Raw genomic sequence first — 23,272 nt, forward strand, 5'->3', positions numbered from 1 at the left:
GCAGCTTCAGTGGTGTGAGATGCCACTAAGAGGTGTTATTTTGTACTTTGAAACACAGATCCAGACCCTACCCTCTGCTCTAGGAAGAACAGGAGATCATTTCTGAGTACATTCTAAGCACTCTAGATTCCTGCACTACAAGTTTATTTACAATGGATATGACCTTGACTGAAGTAACTACAAACATAAGTAACAAATCTTAAAGCATTTCTTCTGCCAGGAAAAGTTTTAAGAATCTCTCTTGGACTGTCAGCTAACTCTTTCCTACAGCAAGGTGGCAATGTTGTAAATTCACAACCAATCCAAGGCATATGGATCAGGGCTACCACTTTTTAGAAGACTGACAAGGTCCCTTTTACATTTTTTCAAGCACCACACCAGGGCCAGAAGCATAATTTTTCACCATTAGTTTCAGCTACAACAATTAGAAAAGCAAATCATTGAAATACCTTCAGCTGTTCTGAACTCACAACCACCTAGATCACATTACCATTACAGGTCAAAAACCCCTATTACTTCTCTAAATATTTATGTCATGTCTGAAGAGTAGGATCCAAATGCCTACATTTAACATCTCCTTAAAGTGCTACAGTCTTGAAAAGAGATAGCATCACACAGAGATTTCTCTGCACATTCTCTCCAACAGAAGCCTTAAAAAGCACGTGCACATGTCTTAGTTAATAACATTGCACAGCAGTTGCTGGTGGTCCCAGGGTTGTTTATTTTGTTTGTAAGGTTCACCATGTTTACAATGTGGCTTAGCAGGTGTTGGTTCCTTAGAATCAACCTCCTCAAAGTTATCCATCTCTCCACGAGAAGCTCTAGCACCTTCTCTATCAGTTATGGGGAGCTGCATGTTAAAAAAACTTACCTATGTAACACTCAGCTATTTAAAGCCATTCTATCATGAGTGAAAGGTTAAAAAAAAAAGGGAAAAAAATGATGAAAGCTAAATTATGTTCACCTCACAAGTTCAGTCTCAGCACACATGCTGTAATCTGTTGTTTTAACTCATTCTAACGCCACATATTCAGTGATTTAACTCCAGAGAGCTTTACATAGTTAAGAAAACACGTGGTGTTTGCTACAGGCTGTAACTTCTTACATTTGACTTGAAAAATGCAATGCATCTCCCAAATGTATTTCCACTGTAACTCCTTGTTTGACTCTTCCACACACTCCTCCTAAGCAGCCTTTCATCAACCAATAAATCCACCAGGGAGGGGAAGCTACTCGCTCTCTCAAAACTGCATTACACAAGCTAATCTAAATTACATTTTAAAAAAACTTAAATTCCTCTGCAATGCCTGGCAGTAGCTTCAATTTAAGGTTTGATGCCTTGCTGCTGTAAAGGTACCTGGAACTTGTTTCAGCCCTGTTTTCTCAGGAGACACTTCCAGATTTATGGCAGAGCACCTGATGGTGAGCATAGCCTGAAAACACAAGGAGTGCTCACTGGACCACTGACTACACACTTCAAGCCAAAGCAAACATCAGCTTTTGTCATCTGTCACGACTTAAGTTGAAATGTTTCTTGAAAGTAAAGTTTCTTTACTTCCAAGCTTGAGGAAAATGCTGTTGCAGACATGTGTTGCTATTCCCTAGCCAGGTGCCATCACTCCCTTCTCCCCGCTACCCCCCCCCAAAAATGCAGGTTTTGGAAGAGATTCAGAAAGAGGCAGTGTGCTTACCCCCCAAAAATGGTTAGATCATCTTTAATTCTAGCACCTGAAGTTATACAAGGGTTTGCTTAATAATCAAGTTTCAAAGAACTGTTGGACACATTCAGTTAAGGTGACAACTGTGCAATACCACTCAGTATTTCGATATCAGGGACCATACTCTTGAATTGTTTAAACACAATCCACAGAACTCAAAATTAAACAACCATCCACAGTTTAACTAAACAATCAGTTAAAAGTCTTACAGTTTAATAATTCACATAATGGTCAGTCTTTAGTAAGGGATATTGAAATTCATTAAAACACAACACTAGATTTTACTCTATAGGTGTGCTGGGCAGGCACATAATTGGCCATTCTTGGGTATAACCGGGAGAGTAAGGAGAAATTTACCACAGTTTGGCAAATCCCACATTTTGTCAGTTAAAAGTGAACTGTGAGAATTAAATACTCATCTTTACATATACACAAGTTATGCTGTGAAAGCATATTTGCTTACAAACATATAAAAATACTTGTTAACTAGTTTGATAAGAAAATAATGTATAAAAGTATATAGCAAAAACATTTAATCATCTCTGACAATGGAAAGATCAAATTCGTTTTTATATCACATGAAACAAAAACAGCTACAATTTTAGTTTTCCTTAATCCCTTACCCAGAAATACAAAGGAAGACACAATTTGTTTTGAAACATAATGTGAAATTTCTTAATGAGCTGAAATGCCTCAATCCAGAAGGAGCTCAGGTATTTGGCCATATCCTAATAGTAGTAATCATCCTGTAGCTGTTCTGGATTCAAAAAATAAATACAGTAGAATGTTTTGGCCACCGAACTAAAACTGCAGCATAAATGAGAGATGAACATTTTTGCTGACAATGAAATTCAGTGTAGGTTTCTTAAGGCTAGCTGAATACTCAAGTCTAATTTAACTGATGGCAGAAACAAAATAAAAAGCCAATCCACCCCTTTTTTAAAAAGTATTCTCTATACTCCAATATAGGTCTCTGTAATAGCTAATGAAATGTCAGAAGTAAAAATAAATTAATTCACAAGAGACAACTTATGCATGACTTCAACACCTCGTCCTACACGGTTTTGTTTCATCTCCTTTGCGAATAAAACTCCACAAGGTGCAAGCTCTGAAGGGAGAGAAGGAAGGAACTGTGGTATTAGAGAAGCAGCCTTAGTGTTTTGGTTTGAAGTCTGCCCCAGGATGACCGAGTCTTCTTCAAGAACTATTCTGCCAGCTTCTTGGACTAAGGCTATTCTGGTGACCACTTTTAGGACATGCACATATAAGGCTAGACCAATACCAGAAGTGATGTAAAATGATGGAAATAAAAAAAAATGATCTGGCAGTTGATAGCTTGGTTCTTGGGATTCTCAGAAAATAACACAATGGCAGCCTTTCTTGTCTTTTTCTTTCCGTGTTGGCTCTGGTGAAGGAGGGCACTCTTGTTCCTGAAATTTCCTGGAAATAAGTATTTCAAATTAAATTCACAAAATAATTTTCAGGTAAATAAACACAACTACTGTGTTCAACATTTTCTTTTTAGACTTTCATAGAGAATGCAATTCCTTTTTATATTCTAATTACCAATAAAATAAGTGATAGTTTTTGAGTTCAGCTTTTGGGTTTTTTTTAAGAAACCAAATTTTTCACAGAAGGCCTGTCTCAGCTGCAGTTTATCACATTCACTGACTCGGTGATCAATAAAATCCAAAATATTAAGGCAACAAAATTCTATTTCAAATATATATCAAATTCATGTAAGCATTTTTCCTAATGCACCTGAGTGCTTTATAATGGAGATCATTGGCTGAAGCTTAGAGGCAACAGCAGGCAGAATCTTCCCAGCAATTTCTCACTGCATTTCAACACCTTTGCTGCAGCTATCCATTAATACACAGACATGAATTATCTGGTCTCAATTACCATACCTTATAACTCTGACAAGTTCATGAAAAGCTTGGTCTACATTCAATCTGATTTTTGCTGAGGCTTCCATGTAGGTTACTTTGAGTTGCCGTGCCAGCTGCTGGCCTTCCTCTTGTGTCACCTGGAACAGACATCAGTCATTAAACTCGAGGGTTCTGCAAGCAGATTTGTATCACTGCAGGTACATGGTAAGCATCCAGCTCCCTCAAACAATAATGGTTATTTGGGCACAGCACAGTTTTCACCCTGTACACCTTATACAGCTGGGAAATAGACTTTTTTTAAAACAAGTTTCTGCAATAGACAAAGACTGACTTTCCAAGGAATTCCCCTCACTCCAGGTGCCTCCAGTTCTGTGTAAGACCAAGTTTTCCTTCACAGGCAGACATTAATCTCGTGCCCCTCCTCAAAGCAAGAGCTTCAGTCAGCATCTGCTGGATTACTAATAGAATTCTGAATATTATTACTAATTTCACCTTTGCATTGTCCCAGCTAAATATAGAGAAACAAACAAACAAAAAAAAAATAATCAGACTACTATTAAAGCAACAACTGCTGTTTAGCTTCTAAGCCTTTATAAAAGTCATTAAAAACAAAGTTCTATCACTGGCATAGCAAAGTAGCAACACTGCCAGTTTGAAACATAGCTTAGATTACCAGAGTTCTAAAAATCCATGAGGCCTTCAGGTAATGCAGAAATATTAAAGAAAACCTGGCTACATAATGACTCCTTGAGACAACAGTGGAAAAGGAGATGAACAGGAAACAAAGAGCATCATGAGAAGTCAGTACAAAATTTAAAGTGATGAGGCAGAAGACAGGAAGCCAGTGGACCCTTCTAGGAAGGAGGAATAAGGTGGGCACAAGGCAAAGGAGACCAGTGAGTATTTCTGGATGAGGTGGAAAGCAGGGAGGTCAGAGAACAGAGGCCACCCTGAGTGGTGCAAGGCACGCGAGGCTCCGACGGGAAGGTCACCCACAGGGCCAGGGAGGAAAGGGCAGCCTTCAGTGATAAAAGGAAGTACAACAGATCTTGCCAAGACAGTGCTTAATGGAAGAAATGTCAAAGATTACACTGCTTTCACAGAAAAACATTAGACCAGCACGTAGAGGACTGATATACTAACAAAAATAAGGAGGGTTTATTCTTAAATTAGTTTTGAAAAGGAACTCAGAATATTCATTAGATTAAGAAGCTACACAGAAATGGAAATAGATGGGAATAGTAAAGAAGTGGCAGCATTCACCACAGTACTTTTCAGCTTGCAAAATAGTTTCTTAACAGCTATACAGTGGTTTAAGAGCCTTCATGCATGGCATCTCCATATGTTTGATTCCTCTGTCCTTAGCATCCCACTGGTACTATATCCATACACTTCCTGCTGAAATCAGGGCTGCTCCCACTAAACCCTCGTGAGGCTCTACAAAATGCTCCCAGCACTCTGTGCCATTAGCTGGAGTAATTCAGGATGCATCTGCCGATCTTAAACACTCACAGCAAGTCTGTGTTCATTTCAGTGCTATCAACACCAGCTGAAGCCAAAAAAGAAACCCTCAGAACCAACTCAATCCCAAGATCAACTACTGGAGCTGCCTTTTTAACTGCAGGGCACATAAGGGGAACTGGAAACCTTCAATCCTCTACTGCTGTCTGAAAACTGAATAATAATAATAATGAAGACTCCTGGTCCCCTAGCTAGAACAATTCCACTTCAACCCATCACTCTGACCCCAGATGTTGAAATATTCCAATTGCAAAGCTTATGAAGGTTGCACTTGGACAAATATTTGTAGCTGTTTTCTGGCACATCAATGACTGTAGAATCTCCTAAAGTTTGCACTAGACCTTCCAGAACCTTCTGTGTCTACCTCAGACTAATAAGTTATAGACATAACAGTACTAGCAAAATGAACCCTTTTACTTTTCTTCATCCCTGCACAGTTTATTCCAGCCCCAGAAAGTAAGAGGCAGAAAAATAAACAACAAAAGTAAATAACTGGCAAGGAATGTATAATTCTGAGGAGAAACTGAACTCAATCTTTAAACACATGTTTAAAGAATTTCTCTGCTATTGTACCTAAAGCACATTACAGGTACAAGTCAAACTAACATTGTAATAAAGTTACACTTCCACAATATCCTGCATCTAGAACATTATAAATAAAGTTCTTGTTGTATTTACTAGAATACCTGTAACTTAAATTCCAAAATAATCTTTGTTGTCAGTCTTATGAGTGTACATTGTTACACTGTCCATTATGAGTACAAGTTACTTGTGGCCAATTTTAGTGACCTCAAAGTCAGTTTTAAAAAATATTTGGTTTGAAAACACTATGGAAACATGTACAGTGCCCAAGATGTAAATTAGAGGCCAGAACATACCAGTTCCATCTTCAAAGCTTAGGGAAATGCAAGTACAAACATAGAAATACTTGTAAATAAAAACATGAATTTTCATCTTTTTGTCGTCCCTTCTTGAATACGACAACCCTGTAACATGACAGCTTTTCCAGGAAGTGTGATGGGACACTTATTTAACATCAAAATAAAAACTAGATCCTTTTTCTTCAAAGAAGACTGGATGTTATTTTGACAGAACTAAAGAGAACCACAGATTTGATGGTAGTGACTGTGTGTACATCTGTGTGTGTTGGTTCTGCATTTTTAGCGAGCTTAAGGCTGAATAAAAATGAGAACCACTCATAATGCTCATCCTATTTGTTATAGGATATTTTACTGTTTGTTTCTGGGTATCACTCATTCAAGCTGTTCAGACAGTCAGTAAAAGTTTCTCAAATGAAAACTCATTACAGAAGATGTGAGCCAGTCAAACATGGAAAATCTTATTCCCCACCTCCCTAAGGTAACGTTCTTTTTCTCAATTTCCATTTGAGTATCTGCACAATAATCCCGTGAACATGTGCCCTTCTCTCTTCACTATTCTGTCTGATATCTGACAGAAATACATTAATTTCTGAAGTTTCCAGGCTTTCCTCCATCTAAAGCAACTCTACAAGGCTGCCTAACCTAACACTGCACCTGTATTTTGCCTGGACACTTACACAAGGGTCACATCATGCAGGCAACAATTAAATGTTTCCTCAAGTTTGAGAGGAATCCATTTCTACCCTGCAGTGCTCCCAGCACGAAACACATTGCTCATTTCCACCCAGAGTTCCATCACTCCTGAAGAGTGCATCTGTCATCCCAATTTTCCTGCGGGGTAGTTCACTATCCCTAATTCCAGTTTGTCCACACTCTCCTATCAAAGGTCGCTTTGGTACGTGCAAACTGTGGTTGTAATCACTGACACATTCAGGCTGGCTCACTGTATTCAGACACTGCATCAGATGCCCAGCTGCTCATTCTCTAGAAAGCCCAAAATCACACAAGCCACAGGAGGATCAGGAGGTGGGCACAGAGGTGTCCCTGGACATAGTCCCAACATCTGCCACTGCAAGAAGTTATTGTCACACTTTCATACAGGAAAATATGACAGTTAAGAGTTAATTCACATGGAATTATCTTTAAAACCTTGCTTTAAAGGTAACTGGGAGCAGAGATGATCTCAGCACTAGGTCTTTGTGTTAGTTAAGTCATGATGCAAAAGCAAGAACTAGCATTTAATGAAACCCAAGCACCTTCCTGTTGCAACTTGGATTTTCCTTGAAACCTTTCCATCTGGGGAATGATCAGACTTGACCCAGTTTAAGCTAGCAGTTATCTACAGAAAGTCATACATATCCTGCACTGACAAGTCTACTCCTCTGTCACTAATGGTTATTATTAAAACATCTGGTGCTCTACTGAATTATCTTACAGTAGAAACATCCAGTGTTGAGTTCTAAGGAATTAACCCATTTAACAGAGAGACTGCTACACAGTATTTACTTTCAGAAAGAGCAGTGAGAGATGGTGCTTCAATTCTGGTTTCAGAGTCAGCAATTTGTGACAGGTGAATTTGGAAACACTGGCAGCTTCATTTCTTTTCATATCTTCCAAAGATTAACGCTTGCTTGTCCTCTAAGGACTCATTTTTCTTTGTCAATGTAACCTATGGATATTGAGAGACAAATATCACCAGAAAGCTGCTTAACTCTATTTATCTATACAGTTATTACTATGACAAATTGCTATTTCAAACTTACCCTTTCACATCCCTCCCAAAACCACTTGTGAGCTGGTCTCTGGTGTCTAAAAGCCCCACTAATTTACACCATGCCTTTGGTGAGCCCCAACAATTTATCAAGATCATACCATTGTTTGTGCACTCCTGCTGTACAACCCAGTTCATGTATTTCCTGAGAAACAGTTGCCACCACACGGGGAGGATTAGTTATGCATCAATAGCCTTGAGATTTATGGTGTCACAAAGACAGTACTCTGTACTCTGTTCAACCTCAACACACATTTACTTGGATAAAGGTGTGGCCAGACCCTTGAGACATCCAGAACTCTTCCACATGTTTAACTCTTTTGGGCTCTGGGAACATTTGTTGAGTATCATTTGCTGATCTAAACACACACTAAATTACTTTCTTTAACTTAGTTTAATTCTTTCAGAGACTGCATGTGTTCCTCTGGTCTGCCTCCTGCCTTTTGGAAAAAGCGGGCAGATGCCCAGTACAAGCAGTTTTGCTCTAAAAACTGGCACCCAATTTCCTGACTTTCTAAATATGTTACATTAATTCTGAAGCTGAGAAATGCACAGTTGGGATTAAAGGAGTCAAGAGCCAAAGAACCAGATAAGCAGAAGATACGTAAGACTCTAGCATGGCCTAGCAGCTTTTTGGTGGTGCCCAATGAGGCCTGACACATCAGCAGGCAAAGTGTGAAAACGCAGAGGACTTGCCCTTATTGAGCTTCTGCCCACAAGTTACAGCCTGGGGATACCCCACACTTCCCACCCACCCACCCCTCCCAGCCAAGCTGAGGGAGCAGCCTCTCCTCTGACCCCACACCTCCCATCACAGCTGCCTGCACAAGAAACCCACAGCCAGAGCAGGATGAACTCGTCAGGCTGAAGGTTTTCCCTCACTTTTGGACTAGCTGGTTTAGCTGGTGGCAGAACTAGTTGACAAGTGTTCAGCCAGATGAACAGGCTGGAGCCCCTCAGTGACTGGATGGCTGAGAGAGCTCACGAGGTGGAGCAGAAACAACCCCCAGTGTAACACAGCTGATAACATCTCACTGCTCGCTGCTGCCAAAAGGCGAGGTCTCACTTGCCTCCCCCCACCCCAACTGCTCCCTGCTCTGCTCCAAACCACAGTCCCACCCCTTCCCACGCTTCCAACACTGGCACTCAAATCTTTCTGCAAGCTGATTTAGCTCACACAGGTCCCAGGAAGCCTCCCCATCCAGAGAGATGATCCAATTCCAAAAGTGCTTCAAGTGAGATCTGGGAAAGAGTGGGAATGTGAAGTCAAGAGGGAGGGGAGCCTCTCCCTTGTGGGGACCAATTATGTCAGCTCAGCATCCCTAAATCATTCCTTCACACTGACTGAAGGCCAAGTGAAATGTGCCATGTGATGGGGAAGGGGCAGGGAAGAGTTAAGAACGTGCAGTAGCTATTTAAGCAAACCCAGAAGAATTTTCTCAGCTACATCTGCCTAAGTCTCAGCTTATGATGGGAATGACAAGTCCACCAATTGGTATATAAATGGTGAGTGAGAGCACCAAAAAGTTATGCCCATCAGCATCTAATCAATTAAGGCAATTAATACAGCTATAAAAAGCAAAAGGAAATTTTGGAGACATGTATCAATATCAGTGGCAAAATTGCAAAGCTAGGCAATTTAGAAAAAAACTGCTTTGAGCTTGAATGTGTTCCAGCCCATCTCCACCTGAAAAAGAAGCTTTGAACAGGACAGAGGGACCAGCAGAACAGGTGGCAGGCACCTCTCTGCCTTTAAGGGAGAAACAGAAGCTGTGGAATGACATTAGGAGGGTGGAGGAGAGAGAACAAAGTTCACAGCTGTTTCTAGAAGTGGATGTAGAGGATTACCGACTACAGCTTCAGGTATCCTGAGAGATGAGACTGACAGTAATGATCTTATTTCCTTTCCAAAGCATCTGGGTGTTTGTCCTTCAGCAATTACAATTAGCAGAATAATTCAGTTTCAGCTCCATAATTTCCATGCCAACATTTGTGCAGGAGATGAAGTACACATTTTCCAGGACCTGCAAGGTTACATCTAGGAATTCTGATGGGGGCATGATGGTAACTGAAGAATAAATGAGTTTTGCTTCTGTCTCAGGGCCAGGCTGTTCTGTGAATGTGTGAGCACTCAAAGTTGCTTCAGAGGAATTTGTGAGCTACTTCTGTGAAAACTTCTTTGAAAACTGACAGCATCTTTCAGCATGATTTTCAATTTTGTCATGATCTTTCTACACAGCTTCTGGGATGAAGAGGCTGTGACAGTCAAGGGACCACATTCAACAGGAACTTTTTTTGTACTGTAACTGTAATTCAACATTGCACAAACTAACTCACTGGGCCCTTTAAGCTATGTTTTTTCTTGTGAAACTCATAAAACAATTACAACAATTTTGTAATATTTGGAAGTAATATTTATTTTATTATATTTGGAAGTAATATTTATTTTATTATCCTAAAATCATGTGTTTGCCATCAAGCTTTAGATGTCATCTTACTGTCTCAAGAGAAAATATTAAGCTTCTCAAATTAGTTGCTGAAGAAATTACAAATTTGACATCTGTTTCTTTCCTGCTGCTATAGTAAGATTATTTTCATTTCAGCTCAAATTAGTTTGATTCATTAAAAATCAACAGCAACTAAGGAAAACACATTTGAAAGTCCTTTAAATCATTCTAAATGAAATATTTTAAGTTGTCTTGTGAGTAGAGATGAAGTGGAAAACTATTGGTCTCAAAACTTTAAGGTACATAAATATAAAAGAAATTGTGTTGCTGTACATCCAGCTTTTAAAGCTTTACATCAGTTATGCAGAAGATGAGTGGCCAGAGAGAAAGCAGTGAGTAACTACTAATTTATACATGACAGCAGTGAAAGGTAAAAGCAAGAGCACTGAAGACTAAGGATTGTTGGAGTTAGTGTTGGAATGCACTCTGCTGGCACAGTGCAGGGGTGAGTAACAGAACTGAGGAATTAGACACGTTCATGCCTGAGTAATCAAGTCATGACAGAAAGCTCACAGCTCTGTGAATAGACTTGGTCTCAACATAACCCCACTGAGTCAGACAGAAGATGTGCTGTGTATGGAATGCCATCATGCTCTTAAGGTTCTTCAAGTACAAAAACTGAGTGGAGTTTGTTGAGAGTGCATTGAAGTTACTTTGTATGATACGACTTTTTAAATTTGTTTGTTCCCATTCTGGGAGGAAGTTTAGTTCTGGGGGAAAACTGAATTTTCTTCCAGAAAACTTCCAGTTTCTTAGCAGTAGCTAACAGCAAATGAATTACCTGTCTTTGGTGGTCCAGATCTGCTTTATTACCAACGAGAATCATTGGAAACTCATCGCGATCTTTCACTCTAAGAATCTGTCGCTGAAATTTATAGATTTCTTCAAAGCTGTGAAAGATAACAGATAACAAATAGAGCATCAGTACACTAATTCACAGATTCTTAGGTTCTGAAAAAGTTCAGAAATGATGAGTCACCTATTGGGACTTGCCCTGCCATGACACACAAGCACAGACAGCTGCAGGCACTCCAGAGTCACAGCATGACCTGTTAGAGAACCATCCAACACTCAAACTAAAAAAATCCCCAAGTGAGCAGTGTCCTCTGCACTGGGCTGAGGTGGGGCTGCAGGGTGAGAAAAACACTGACTGTGTCTCAAAATCCATAGGGATCCAGGGCCAATGTGTTGCAGAGAATCAAGCAACCACAGTCCATTCTATAAATACTGACTCTGGAGTTCCATTCCATCTAGAATATTCAAACTACAGCACAGAGACCCAGGTGACTGATAGTTCAGCTGGGAACCTCCAGAGCTACTTCTGAGAATTTTGGGGGAAGCTATCAAAGCTAGAAATTTTTGTTTTGTCAAGGACAGAAGAACAGCAGAGCTAAATGATCAGAAAGCTTTCCAGTTACCAAATAAGTTGTATCAGGCATTGATGCTGTTCAAGCATAAGGAATATTCCACCAGTGTTTAAGGAAAGGTGAGCACAGCCAAAATCTTCTTCCAGGATAGTATATTAAACAAGCTAATTCTGGCCTAAGCAAGGGTTTTTGGAGAATGAATAAATAAATCACTGCTTTCAAGTAAACACTGTTAAAGCTACATCACTACATAAGGACCTTTGCAGCACAGGCACTTGCAGACAATCACTTACCTTTTGTAGCCTTCCAGAAATATAGTCTGAAGGCATCTACACCTAATTTGCCAGTTAAAATTTAAAAGCAAGATGATAATCAGTAAAAAAGTCACATTAAAAAGAATTAGGCAGCCAGAAACCTCGTGCAAATGTGAACTAGATGGGATGTATGTCACCGAGCACAGCTCCCCATGAGGTTCTAAGAAGATGTTTCATCTTCACTCTGCAGCCATTCTGTCAATGCATGGGGGTAAGCAGAGGGACCTCTTCCTGCAAAAGAGTGCAGGCACATACCCTAAACCCACTCAGAAACCCAGAGGCAGCTACTTGATGCTGGACATGGCAAAGGGATATTCCTAAGAACTGACTGAGTACCAGTCACTCTCAGGAAAATGGTGTTCTGGACTGTAACAAAGCTCTTGAATACAGTTGTCATTTTTTTGTGTATGTTTTCAAGTCATCTACTGAAACAGACACTTTCACAAAGCGATTGGTTCAAAACTGGTCTTCTTCAATGCTGGAAGAGCATCACACCTTCAACCTAACATACTTAATGCTTTGTTTGAGATTATTTCAGTTAATGATAAGGTGCAATTTAAGAATAATTAAAACTTGTTTTAATAAGTTGACCTCAGGCTTACCTTCCTCTATCTGTGACTGAGAAAACAAGCAGAAAACCCTCCCCTGTCCTCATGTACTGTTCACGCATGGCTCCAAATTCTTCTTGTCCTGCTGTATCCAGAACTGCACATAAGCAAAAATATGGATTACTACATTTCATGTTCTGATAGATTGAAAAAAAAGAAAATTCCTGATAAGATATTGTAAGAGTCTCTCCTGTGCACCATAGCCAAGCAGAAACCACTTTTCACAGACAGTACTGGATATTTTTCTAATATTCTAATATTCCAAACACTGACTGAACAATTCAAGACCTACAAAACAAACTGAACAACAAAACACTTGAGGACTTCTGCTAATTCCTGACCATCTGAAACAGACAGAAAATGCTCAGAGATACGTGGGGATGAGGGCTGTTGTTTTACTCTTCAAGAAATCAAGAAATGCAAGAGCTGAAATTTTTAAAGCAAAGCATTGATATTGCACTTGGGGGAGGCAGCACAGAGGTGTGTTTTCCATGCCACCATGTCACTCCTGGGAATAATACAAGTTCCTGATCCTAGCTTTGTGGGCATTGTGGGTGGGCCACTTACTGTCCAAGCGCGCGGCTCTGTCGTCTATCACACATTGCTTGGTGTAGGAGTCCTCAATGGTTGGGTCATAATCCGTAACGAAGTAGGACTGCAGAGAAGAAAACAAGTTTGTGTCTTAGACAAGCACACACAGGACACTCCCTGAGAGGGATCCTACAGCTGGACACTTGACAACATAAGGAAGGGGAGTGTGTTTATCCACGTACAACCATTTGACGCTGCATGCAAAGATAACCAGTAATGGTTTTCCTATTCCTAGTAAATGCTCATAAATTGTAGAGATTACTAGCAGAGTCACTGAGTTAACTGGATTCCCACAGCCTTTCTAACATTTTCTGGACATTTACTGGTAACTCCTAGGAATTCTCAGAAATCCCTAGAATCTTTCAGTTTCTAGGGGTTTCTAAGGTCTCTCTGAACTTCTGGAAGGGTTTAGAAGTTCTTTGGAATTCTCAAGTCTACAGAACTTCCTCTCCCATTCCCAGAGCCAGCAATTTCTGGGAAGTACCAAGACTTTATCAGCTGTTTCTAGAATTCTCTAGCAGTTTTAGGACAATTTGTAGCAAAAGCTCTACTCAGCACAAGTGGCACTTAGCTTGTTAGCTGAATGAAGCTTGTTGGAACATCCTTGTTCCCAGGATTTCTCTCCTGGTTTTAATGACTTTAAGCACTCACATCCTCCAGAAAGACAACCCCTGAAAGCAGAATAAGCCATGAAATGCCCGTGCCACCCATGGCCTAAGCACAAGGCTCCACCAGACACTGCCAGGCTGCTGCATATCACCCACACTGAGGAGCAAAGCACGCTTTGGTGCATTTCTCTAGAGACTGCGTGATTTGGTATTGAATACTGGCTTAGCAACAGCCTCAGAAGACAAGTTTAGAATTCAAAGGATGAAGTTTTAGCTTGCATGCAGTCATAGTAAACTTCACTCCATCTAAAACTAAAGCAATCACACTGGCATAACAAATCTGAACCCTGATCAAATTCCTTCCCACCTATGCTTCCAGCAGGCACCCAGTGCACAATTTGTGCAGAACTGCAGGAGTACCACCTGTGTACATTATTCAGTTCTGTAAACCAGTAAGGAATTAGGAATGTTTTGAAACCAGTTATTGGCTACTAGGAAGAAAAAAAAAAAAAAGAAGGGGGCTTTGCTGAAACACTTAGCCCATCACACAAACTTAAAGATACCAACAAGACAACACTCTGCTCGCCTAAACTTAGCAAAATCAAGTTAACAGATGTCATGGTTGGGAAAACAAAGCGGGGGGGGGGGAAGGAAGAACTGAAATCACAGCACTTGCCTACTAACCTTCTCCAGACACACCACTGTCAGTGCAGAACAGAGTTAACTATATTTGGAGATAATCTATGTGGCTGTATTTGCCCTTGTCCAGTTCCAGTTCGGAGCTGCTCCTGAGGACAGCCTGCAGGATGCTGTCCTGACCCAGCACCCAGCTGACCCCACCACTTGCACATGTCCACACCAGGCTCCTGGTTTAGCAGCAGGGACAGGGGTTCCCCAGCAGAGCTCATGGACTGAGCTTCAGCTGCCTTCTTGGGAGAAACACATCACCAGCTGTAGCACACTCAGCCAGCTGTGGCTGCTGTATATAACCTGTGCTCACACACACACAACCATCGTGCAGCTGGAGTCCATACAGGTTGCTGTTGATGTGTTTATTTAGACCTGGCACCACACTAAAAACCTGCTGCCCCCCAGAGCACAGACCCTGAGCAGCTCCTTTGCATTTCAAGTAGACATCAATGTCCACTCACTGGCACCCAGGACAAACCCTGCTACAACCCCACCCACACCAATCAAAACAAAAAAAAACCCAAACAAACCCTCTTCCACTAAAAATAATCCCAGTAAACCAACAGGCATGGAATCCTAAATGCAACACACAGCCCAAGTGCCTATCTATAGGCAGCAGGACCGTCACCTCAGAACAAGCAGCTCTTTCAACTACAAGTCATCCCTTTACCTTGCTCCCCTTTATGATTTAAAGAGGAAAAAATTCACCCTTCAAAACTGTTCTCATCTTTTCTCTTGCCTCTATCCACAACTCAAAACATACCATCCAGGAGCTTAAGAAGAGACTTCGAGGAATGAATTTACATGAAGTGTAAATAAGGTCTCAACTCTTCTATGGCTTCTAACACTGAAAGATGGATGAAAAATTTATGTGAACATACAGATGTATATATGAAATAATTTACAGAATCTGACTTTAAAAGGATGATCACAAGGACGGGAATTAAAGTCCTATGTTTCATTAAAGAAACAGAAAGTGATATTTATTAAAAAGCATTAGGTGACTAAACCATGGAAGATAAAGCCTGCACTCTAAAATTACTCCCTATCCCTCTCCAGCTTTCATTCCTCCATTCTGCAGAATTCAAAGTTACTGTCTGAACCTTTACATCTACAAAATGGTAAAGGATAGCAGCTTTTAAATAAAAAGGAGAATTTGGAATAGATTTATTTTACTCTCATGAATCAGTGTTAGTAGAACACCTAAAGCAGCAAGTTTTTATCCAGCAAGGGCAATATTTTTCACTAAGAGTTCAGAAAAAGAAATCCATAATGATCTCAGACATATTCTTCTTATTTTCCTCATTATCTGTCCAAGGGCCAACAACTACAGCATGTTCCGTAATCTGCAGGGCATTTCTGTGAGTCCCTCCACCCTTTTTAGCTTGTTTCTTTTAATTAAAAAAAAACCCCAACTATGCACAAAGCAAGAGTGCAAGACTAGGTAGAGAGACAGGGAACGTGGTTCCTCCCTCAAAAAGGGAAGTAAGATTAAGCTGTCCTGATCCAGCATCAGCCACATGTCAAATTCAGAATGAGCAGATGCCACAGCTCCCCCATGTAACAATTGCTCTTACAAGTATTTTCTTCTCTCCCATGGAGCTGCACTGCCAAATCTGCTGTCACAGCCGCTACAGGAGAGGTTTGCAAAGGCAATTAGTGCTGTGGTTTACCTCCAGGCACTGGACAAGGCTTATGTGCCTGAAACAGCTGCTGGTTTTGAAGGAGTCTTCCCAAATTGCACTGGGACTTTGTGCTGCAGGAAACACAACCACCACAGCTCGCAGGCCTTACCCAGCCCGGGCTGATTCCCAAAACTTAGATGTAGCAGACACAGTATTTATCAATTTGAGCAGAAACCGACCTTCCTGCTGCTGTTTAGCCAGTGTTTAAAGAATTAAGGAGTGGCAGAGCATATCCTGAAGCATTCCATGAGGCCATCCCTTCGCTCCCGAATGCCGTCCGGGCAAGGTGCCTGCACACCCAGCAAGCCCAGGACCCCACACTGGCATAAATTATATAAAAATAACTTTGTCAAGGTCAAGGAGTTTGTGGCAGAACTGCTTAAAAACCTCACAGGAGCGCAATTCCAGTGGACACAAACCACTGACAACCTACTGGTTCCACACTGATGCCAAATCCAGACAAATTAGAGGAGCAAGCACATCCCACAGTGTTGGAATACCCAGGCCTGCCTACTGCTGTTTTATGAAAGCTGCCAGTGCAAGCCCCAACACCTCAGAGCTGCCACCCTGCCAAGCTACAGCAGCCCCAGGAAACTACAGCAGGAGGCTGGGATGAGAGCTGGCACCACGGAACACGCGGCACAGCTCGCCAGGGTGGCCTGATCCAGCCCAGGGATCGGGGAAATATCAGAGAAACTCCATTTCTTGTAGGAGCAGTTGAGTTTCTCTGACAAATCCAAAGAGCCACGACTCATTCAGCTGGCTCCACTGCAGTTGGCCACTGCCTGCAGGAAATAATTAGAAGCAGTTAAATTTCTTCTAAGGAGATAGTAACTTGAACAAGCTCTCCTGTTACACCACTCCCTTAATCACCAGCAAAATCAAAGCTCTTTCCACCCGTCTCCTAGAAGGGAAATGAGAAGTTGAGCCCAGCAGTCTCATCAGCCATTCAATTTATCCAGAATATTATGCAACAGGTTTTCTAGGTTTTCTCTTTCTAGGACTGCTGAGGCAATCAAGTCCAGAGACGGGAAAGCTCGCTGCCAAGGATGTTTGCAAAGGGGAAAAAAACCAAAAGAATATAAAAATCCCCATCCCCACGCTACCTACATCACTTAGAGCTGGGCAACCCACCACTAAAACCCCTTCTTATCTACACGCTCCTCATTTTAAAATGCATTTCAAAAGATCTCCTGACCTTCACAGGAGTTTCTACTTGCAGTGCATGGAAACAATGACACTGTACAGAACACTGCTCTAGCAGTCTGTGTTTTAGGCAACTGCAGTCCCTAAATCATTGTTTCAATCACTCAAGTCATTTGATAAGGAGAAGATATGAATACCTGCTCTTAAGTTTATAATCTCCCTCCATTTATATGTTGCCTTTAATATACATAGAGAAATTCCTCCATTAGCTTACAAGCTTGAGTCCCACTCCATAAATAAATAAAAATGACTAAGTAAAGACCCCTTTGATGGAAAGCCCCAGTGCCAATTCACGGCTCTTCTGCATCTCTTACATTTACCCTTCATAAAGTAATCAACAGTCCACAAACTGAAAAGCCAGGAGATAACTTTCTTTTGCACTTTTATGTTTTAGGGTGGGAGAGAAGTAGGATGTTGTTGACAGGAAGCTGCTCTAAGCTGCAGTCCAGAGGCTGGCTGCATAACATTCTTCCCTTTCTCTTTACACCAAGCTCGAAGGCCATGCAAGGAAAGGCAGCCCAGCACAGTGAGAGCACACCACTACAAGTTAAAGGAGAGGTACATGCCAAAATATATATTCATCCTTGCTGTCTCTATAATCTCCATCTGTATTTACTAAACATACACACAATATTTCAAAGAGCCACTGGTTGCTTATTTAAATTTTTTCCACATGTTTTAAGTTTTTGGTTCAAACCCAGTAAAGGCAAGGAAATAGAAGGGTTTCCACCCTCCAGCTACAGTTAGAGACCAGCTCTGGATTTAAATAAGCATCTGCAATTGAAGCACTGCAAACAGCCCAAAAATCCTCCCTAGATATATTTTTTATGCTAGAACTTAAACATGTGTAGCATCCACCAATGCTTCAACTTTAGACTTGAACATACTCCCAAATGCCTGAAATATATGATCCCAAGACATTCCTGTGCTGTGCTCCTTGACAGAGTATTTCTTCTGGCAATCTCTCCTTTGCCTGCCTTCTACACTATCATCTCTTCCCTAGGTTTTACCTCATTTCCCCTGCACTTGACCCACTCAGCCAATATGAAGCCAAATTCATCCCCTGCACTGCCCAGGTCTCCACCATGGGCACACAACAAAGAGCAGTAACAGCTGCAGCCCTATCACACACCACACTGATCACATCAGAAATATTTAACCCAGAAAAAGACAGAAGTTCTAAGTTCTCTTTATTCAAATGAGTATGTCTAGCATTCGTTCCAAGCCAAAGACAAAGTCAGTGCCATAGGTGAAGGCCAGAGCTCCAGTGCCACAGCCAGTTTGTAGGGCCACAAGTGGACAGCTTTCTGTTTGAGGTACTTGGCTACACCATAAAAGCCTTCTCAGACCATGAATTAAGATCTAAATGACTGACTGCACAGCTCAGTTTGGAACTTCCATTGTTTTTCCACCCATGGAATCTTACAGCCTCTGCCTTCAACTCTTGTACCTAAGAGTGGCAGAGCAGTCAAGTGACCCCAGTGACACATTGTGCCTTCCTCCAGGTTGCAAAGGAGGTGAGAGACCATTTCTAAGAGTTCCAATCTATGCTCCTCTGTGTCTGGAGGAGCAAGCAGATGGGTTCTGTGTCACCACAGGCAAGTTCCTAGAGGATGGGTGACACTGACCTGTCACTTTACCCACTATGCTGCCCTGGTCCAGAGCTAACCTGCCCAGCAGAAGGGGTCATCAGGCAAAGCAGCAGCTCAGGGCCTCAGCACCTCAAGGGACTAAAAGAACCCCCTTTCACAGCACATGAGCTCCTTTAGAGCACACAAGTTGGCTGGCTAGAAAACAAGGAAAACATGAAGTAAAAAAACCTTAACTGACTTCTAGAAGCAAACATAAACTCAGACTGCATTCCAGAATAAAGGAACAGACAGAGCAGAACATACAAATTTAGCATTTTGCAGAGCCCCAAGCATTTGGGTCACAGAGAAACCCAAACACACTAAAAGCACAACACTAATCAGAGAGTCTCTGAGGAGCTTGTTCCAATAGCAAACATACACCTCCCCAGGAGCAGGTGGCTCCCTAGGACCCAGTATTTCCAGACAGGTTTAAGTGGTTGGGGCTGGAAAAGCAGGAGGTGGATGCTGTTGGGGCTGATGACATGAAGTGCCACCTCTGCAAAGGTTTTGTGCCAGAAAAGGACTGCAGGAGGTACCCACAGCAACCCAGCACCATTTCAAACACAAATGTTCAGGCATAAACAGTCACACTTTACAGAATGAGGGCAAATATTTTGGTGTTGAATGTTGAGAGAATAGGAGACCAATGGTCTAGAATTACCCTGATAATGACCAGAGTAACAAAATAATGATTAGAACACTGCCTCATGCTACAAAAGGCTAAGTGTGTCATCATCCAATCATCCCATATTCCTACAAATCTTTAAGATGTTCTTTCTTTTAATTATACAAACAGTAAGAGCACCCATTCCTTTCTTCCAAGAAATATAAATTAAAAGATAGTCAGTGCTCACAAGTAATCAATGATGCCTCCCTCAATTTGCACTACTTCCCAGTGCTCTAATGTGTACTGTCAGCGTTGTTATGGCTATCCAGGGAAACAGATGTCATTTGTAACTTCAATTACTGCCATTTCCCAGTGATGTGAAACACTTAATTTCATGAAGAGAGAAAACTGAGGCACAAAGAGAGAAGAGGATTAAGCTGAAGGAAGCTCTAGTGAAAGAAAGATGACATGAGACATGTACAAGCTAAGCCCTGTCACAGTACTGTCACAGCACAGCTGGGCAGGACTGGACAAAGTGAATCTGACCATAACACAAATCCAATTCAGCTAGCCCAGTTCATGCCTGACCATGTCCCCAGGTAAGCTAAAGGGACCCTCAGCCATCCCCATCCAAGCTGAGAAGCAAGCACACCCCTGGCCAGGAAGCTGGGCAGGGAGAGAGATCTCAGCCAATAAATCTGAAGCCCAGGAGCTTTTGAATTGGGTCTTTAAGTGAGCTCTGAATAATAAATGAGGCTGTGGTCTCATCAGCACCTGGAACACGACTTGTCTCCCCACCCACCACTGGCATGTTACAAAGCCCTTTGCAAATTCATACACAAGTTGAAAATTTTAATATGTTCCTGAAAAAATAGCAACACATACATAAAATACCAAACTTTATGATTAAGTACATGCTTAATCAAACATTAATGAAGAAAGAAGAAAATCATAATGGAAAATGCAAAGTTGTTGTGTAAGCCACGGCAGCCTTAGAGTAGATCCATTAGATTGCTCCCCTGCCAACATACAGGTCAAAGACAGTAGGATACAGAAAAAAACACCTGACTTGGTTAAGCAGAGGTAAGTCTCCTTAATTTTTTTTATGCAATGCAAGGATTGTCAAAAGCTGTGCTTAGCCTGGAAACACTAAAAGTGTGAGTCCTGCTACACAGCCACATACTCTTCTGCCCCTCTCCCTCCATGGACACTGATCACTGTGGGAGCACATCAGGAAAAGAAAACTCCCAAGAAAACTGTGTTCAGTGCACAAGCATATTTAATGCACATAGCTAAATGCACCATGGCTCTCTTCTATATGGGCTTTGTTCTGCTCATTACCCAGAACACCTAATAACAAAACTAGTTTTGCATCCCTCACAGGTGTGGGGAAAGATGAGTTAGGATAGGGAGGTGGGGGGCAAGGGGGAAAGTGTATGGAGGGTAAAGTGTCCTCAGTTTGAATGTTAAAACATAAATCTGTCTATGCACCTTTAATTTTTGCATTTCCTAAATGAACACTTGGATTTTGTATCCATAAACACACTCATATCCAGTGATATTTCTCCAGATGGCTGTATGCTAGGAAATTTCAGATTTCATCCCCAGTTAGGCAGGAGTGACTTGTGTGACAGATTCAAGAGCCAGGTTGGTTCTGGAGCATCAACTGATTCTGCAGTCACGTAGTACACCAAGACTCAGGAATACGAAAGACGGAAATCAAACTGACTTTTGTGCGCTGACAGGGAACATCCATCAGCTCTTACACATCTCAACACGCCTAAAAAACTGTCTGCTATTCTTTTCCCTTCCCCTAACTGCTATTTAAATAAAGCAGCTTTGCCTTCTCCAGCCCCACCCTTTTTTTCTCCCTCAAACCTGGCACCTAAGGCATGGCTGGCAAAATAACTTAGGTTTACAGGTAGAAATATAGAGAGTGTAACTGCTAAACAGATAATTACAAGATCCAGTAAGAAAAAAAATAAACCCAGATACAGTAAATTTGCTTGGGGAAAAGAAAGCGTCTTTGCCACTTTGACTAAGCCTTTCAGGGCATGTTCAAATTATAGAGGTTTCAAGAATAATCATTAAAACTGTTTTTCTGAAAAGTTATGTGCCCTTTTGCTAACACACTGCCAAGCTTAAACACACTATCAGACACCAGTACAGCCTCAACTTGACCTTAAATGCCTTTACCAATCTAAAGGATTCTATGGTTCAAATTATGTATGTGGGCTATGTGAACATAATGTAAAGTACATCATACTGATGAGACTGGGTTTTCTTTTCATATATATTTTTCAATGCATGTGAACATCTTTTAAAATACTAACTTCCTTAAAAAACAGCAGACTGATACTTTTTAAAGACAGCTTTCACCTTTTAAACTCAAACTGAATCTGCACTGTGCTTAGGTCTCCTTTCAGTTTCCAGCTTACAGCTCTCCCCACAGAACAGTACCTTGGTATTAACAGCCTGTGAACATTTCCCTCCAGTTTATAATCCTCAAATATCTCAAAATCAAATCACACCAAACACCAAGCACACTCACTCAGAGACCCGCTTTAGGCAATATGTGCACTAAACTTTGGCCTCTTGAGTACTTCCTAGTGGTGCAGTTTTCATTGCTCAAGATCAGAGAGGGTGCACTTTCACTGTCTGAGAAGACTTTGAAAAGCCTTCAGTTACTGCCCTGTAATGCCAGTAAGCACCTACAGAATTCTTTGAAGGCAGCCCTGCAATTTCTCAAGTTGAAACATGTCTGACTGTAAAGCACATTCTATACTGCAAGCGTAGTTGGGTCTTGATTTAATTTCTTTTCATTTTAGCTTCACAGTATGTGCAGGAACAATGAACACACCAGGTATTTCATCTTCCTCATCTTAACCACTCATAATTCTAGGAAGAAAAAGACACTGGCTTTTCATCTATAAAGTTTTATCATGTTCAGATAGTTTGAAAACTAGCAGCTCACACAAGCTCTTCATGATGAACTCAAGTTTTTTCTCAAGAAAGCAGTAGTATTTTTTTAAAAGTACATATCTGATTTTAGGACTGTGTAAAACCAGATAATGGGGACTACAGCTGTAAGAGAAAAAGTAAGGTTGCTTCAAAAATCCCCTGGTGAGGCAAAAGTCATAGAATACTTTTTCTCATGCACATGAAATCATTAGAACACCACAAGATATACAGTGTAATTAAGAGATTTTGGTTTATAAGCTAAGTACAGTAAGTGGAGAAGACTTAGAGTCAATTAAAACCTCTCTTCACTTCTGTAACTTGGAAGTAATCACAGTCAGCAACAGACTTCAGCTTAGTTTAGGGCATTTCCAGTCTATTAACAAAGAAGCCACCTCATAACTCTGATGAACTTGGACTTTTCAGATTGTCTAGCTTAGGTTACGGACATTTGGAGCCAGACAATTACGTTAATTAAATTAATTAAAGTAAGAAGTTTTTCTAGGCCAACGAGTCAGTAACACAAAGCTGCACTCCAGCAACTCTAACCCCTATTTCATATTTTAAGTACTTGAAAATGTCTGATCCCTGGGACTCCACAGCGAGCTAAGATCAAAACTCTTTGAAGTTAACACCTTTCTTATTCTGGCGGGTTCATCAGAAAGAGTCAGGAAGAAAGCCTGAGGAAGGTGAATTCTCCACGTTCTTCCTCTTGAA

The 23,272-nt window shown here is 41.1% G+C and overlaps 1 protein-coding gene across 1 annotated transcript in view; it reads right to left on the minus strand.

The window, feature by feature from the left end:
• Nucleotides 1-1,699: 1,699 nt before the first annotated feature.
• RRAS2 (RAS related 2) overlaps nt 1,700-23,272 on the minus strand; it is a 42,481-nt gene continuing 20,908 nt past the window's right edge. Inside the window, exons 2-6 of the mRNA XM_058844280.1 lie at nt 13,147-13,234; nt 12,574-12,676; nt 11,072-11,180; nt 3,629-3,747; nt 1,700-3,158 (exon numbers count right to left, since the gene is read on the minus strand). Of these exons, the coding sequence (XP_058700263.1) occupies nt 3,071-3,158; nt 3,629-3,747; nt 11,072-11,180; nt 12,574-12,676; nt 13,147-13,234 (507 nt within the window). The 3' untranslated portion in view covers nt 1,700-3,070. The remainder of the gene's footprint in view (nt 3,159-3,628; nt 3,748-11,071; nt 11,181-12,573; nt 12,677-13,146; nt 13,235-23,272) is intronic.

Source organism: Poecile atricapillus, chromosome 1 (genome assembly GCF_030490865.1).
Source record: "Poecile atricapillus isolate bPoeAtr1 chromosome 1, bPoeAtr1.hap1, whole genome shotgun sequence".
NCBI classification, from domain to species: Eukaryota; Metazoa; Chordata; class Aves; order Passeriformes; family Paridae; genus Poecile; species Poecile atricapillus.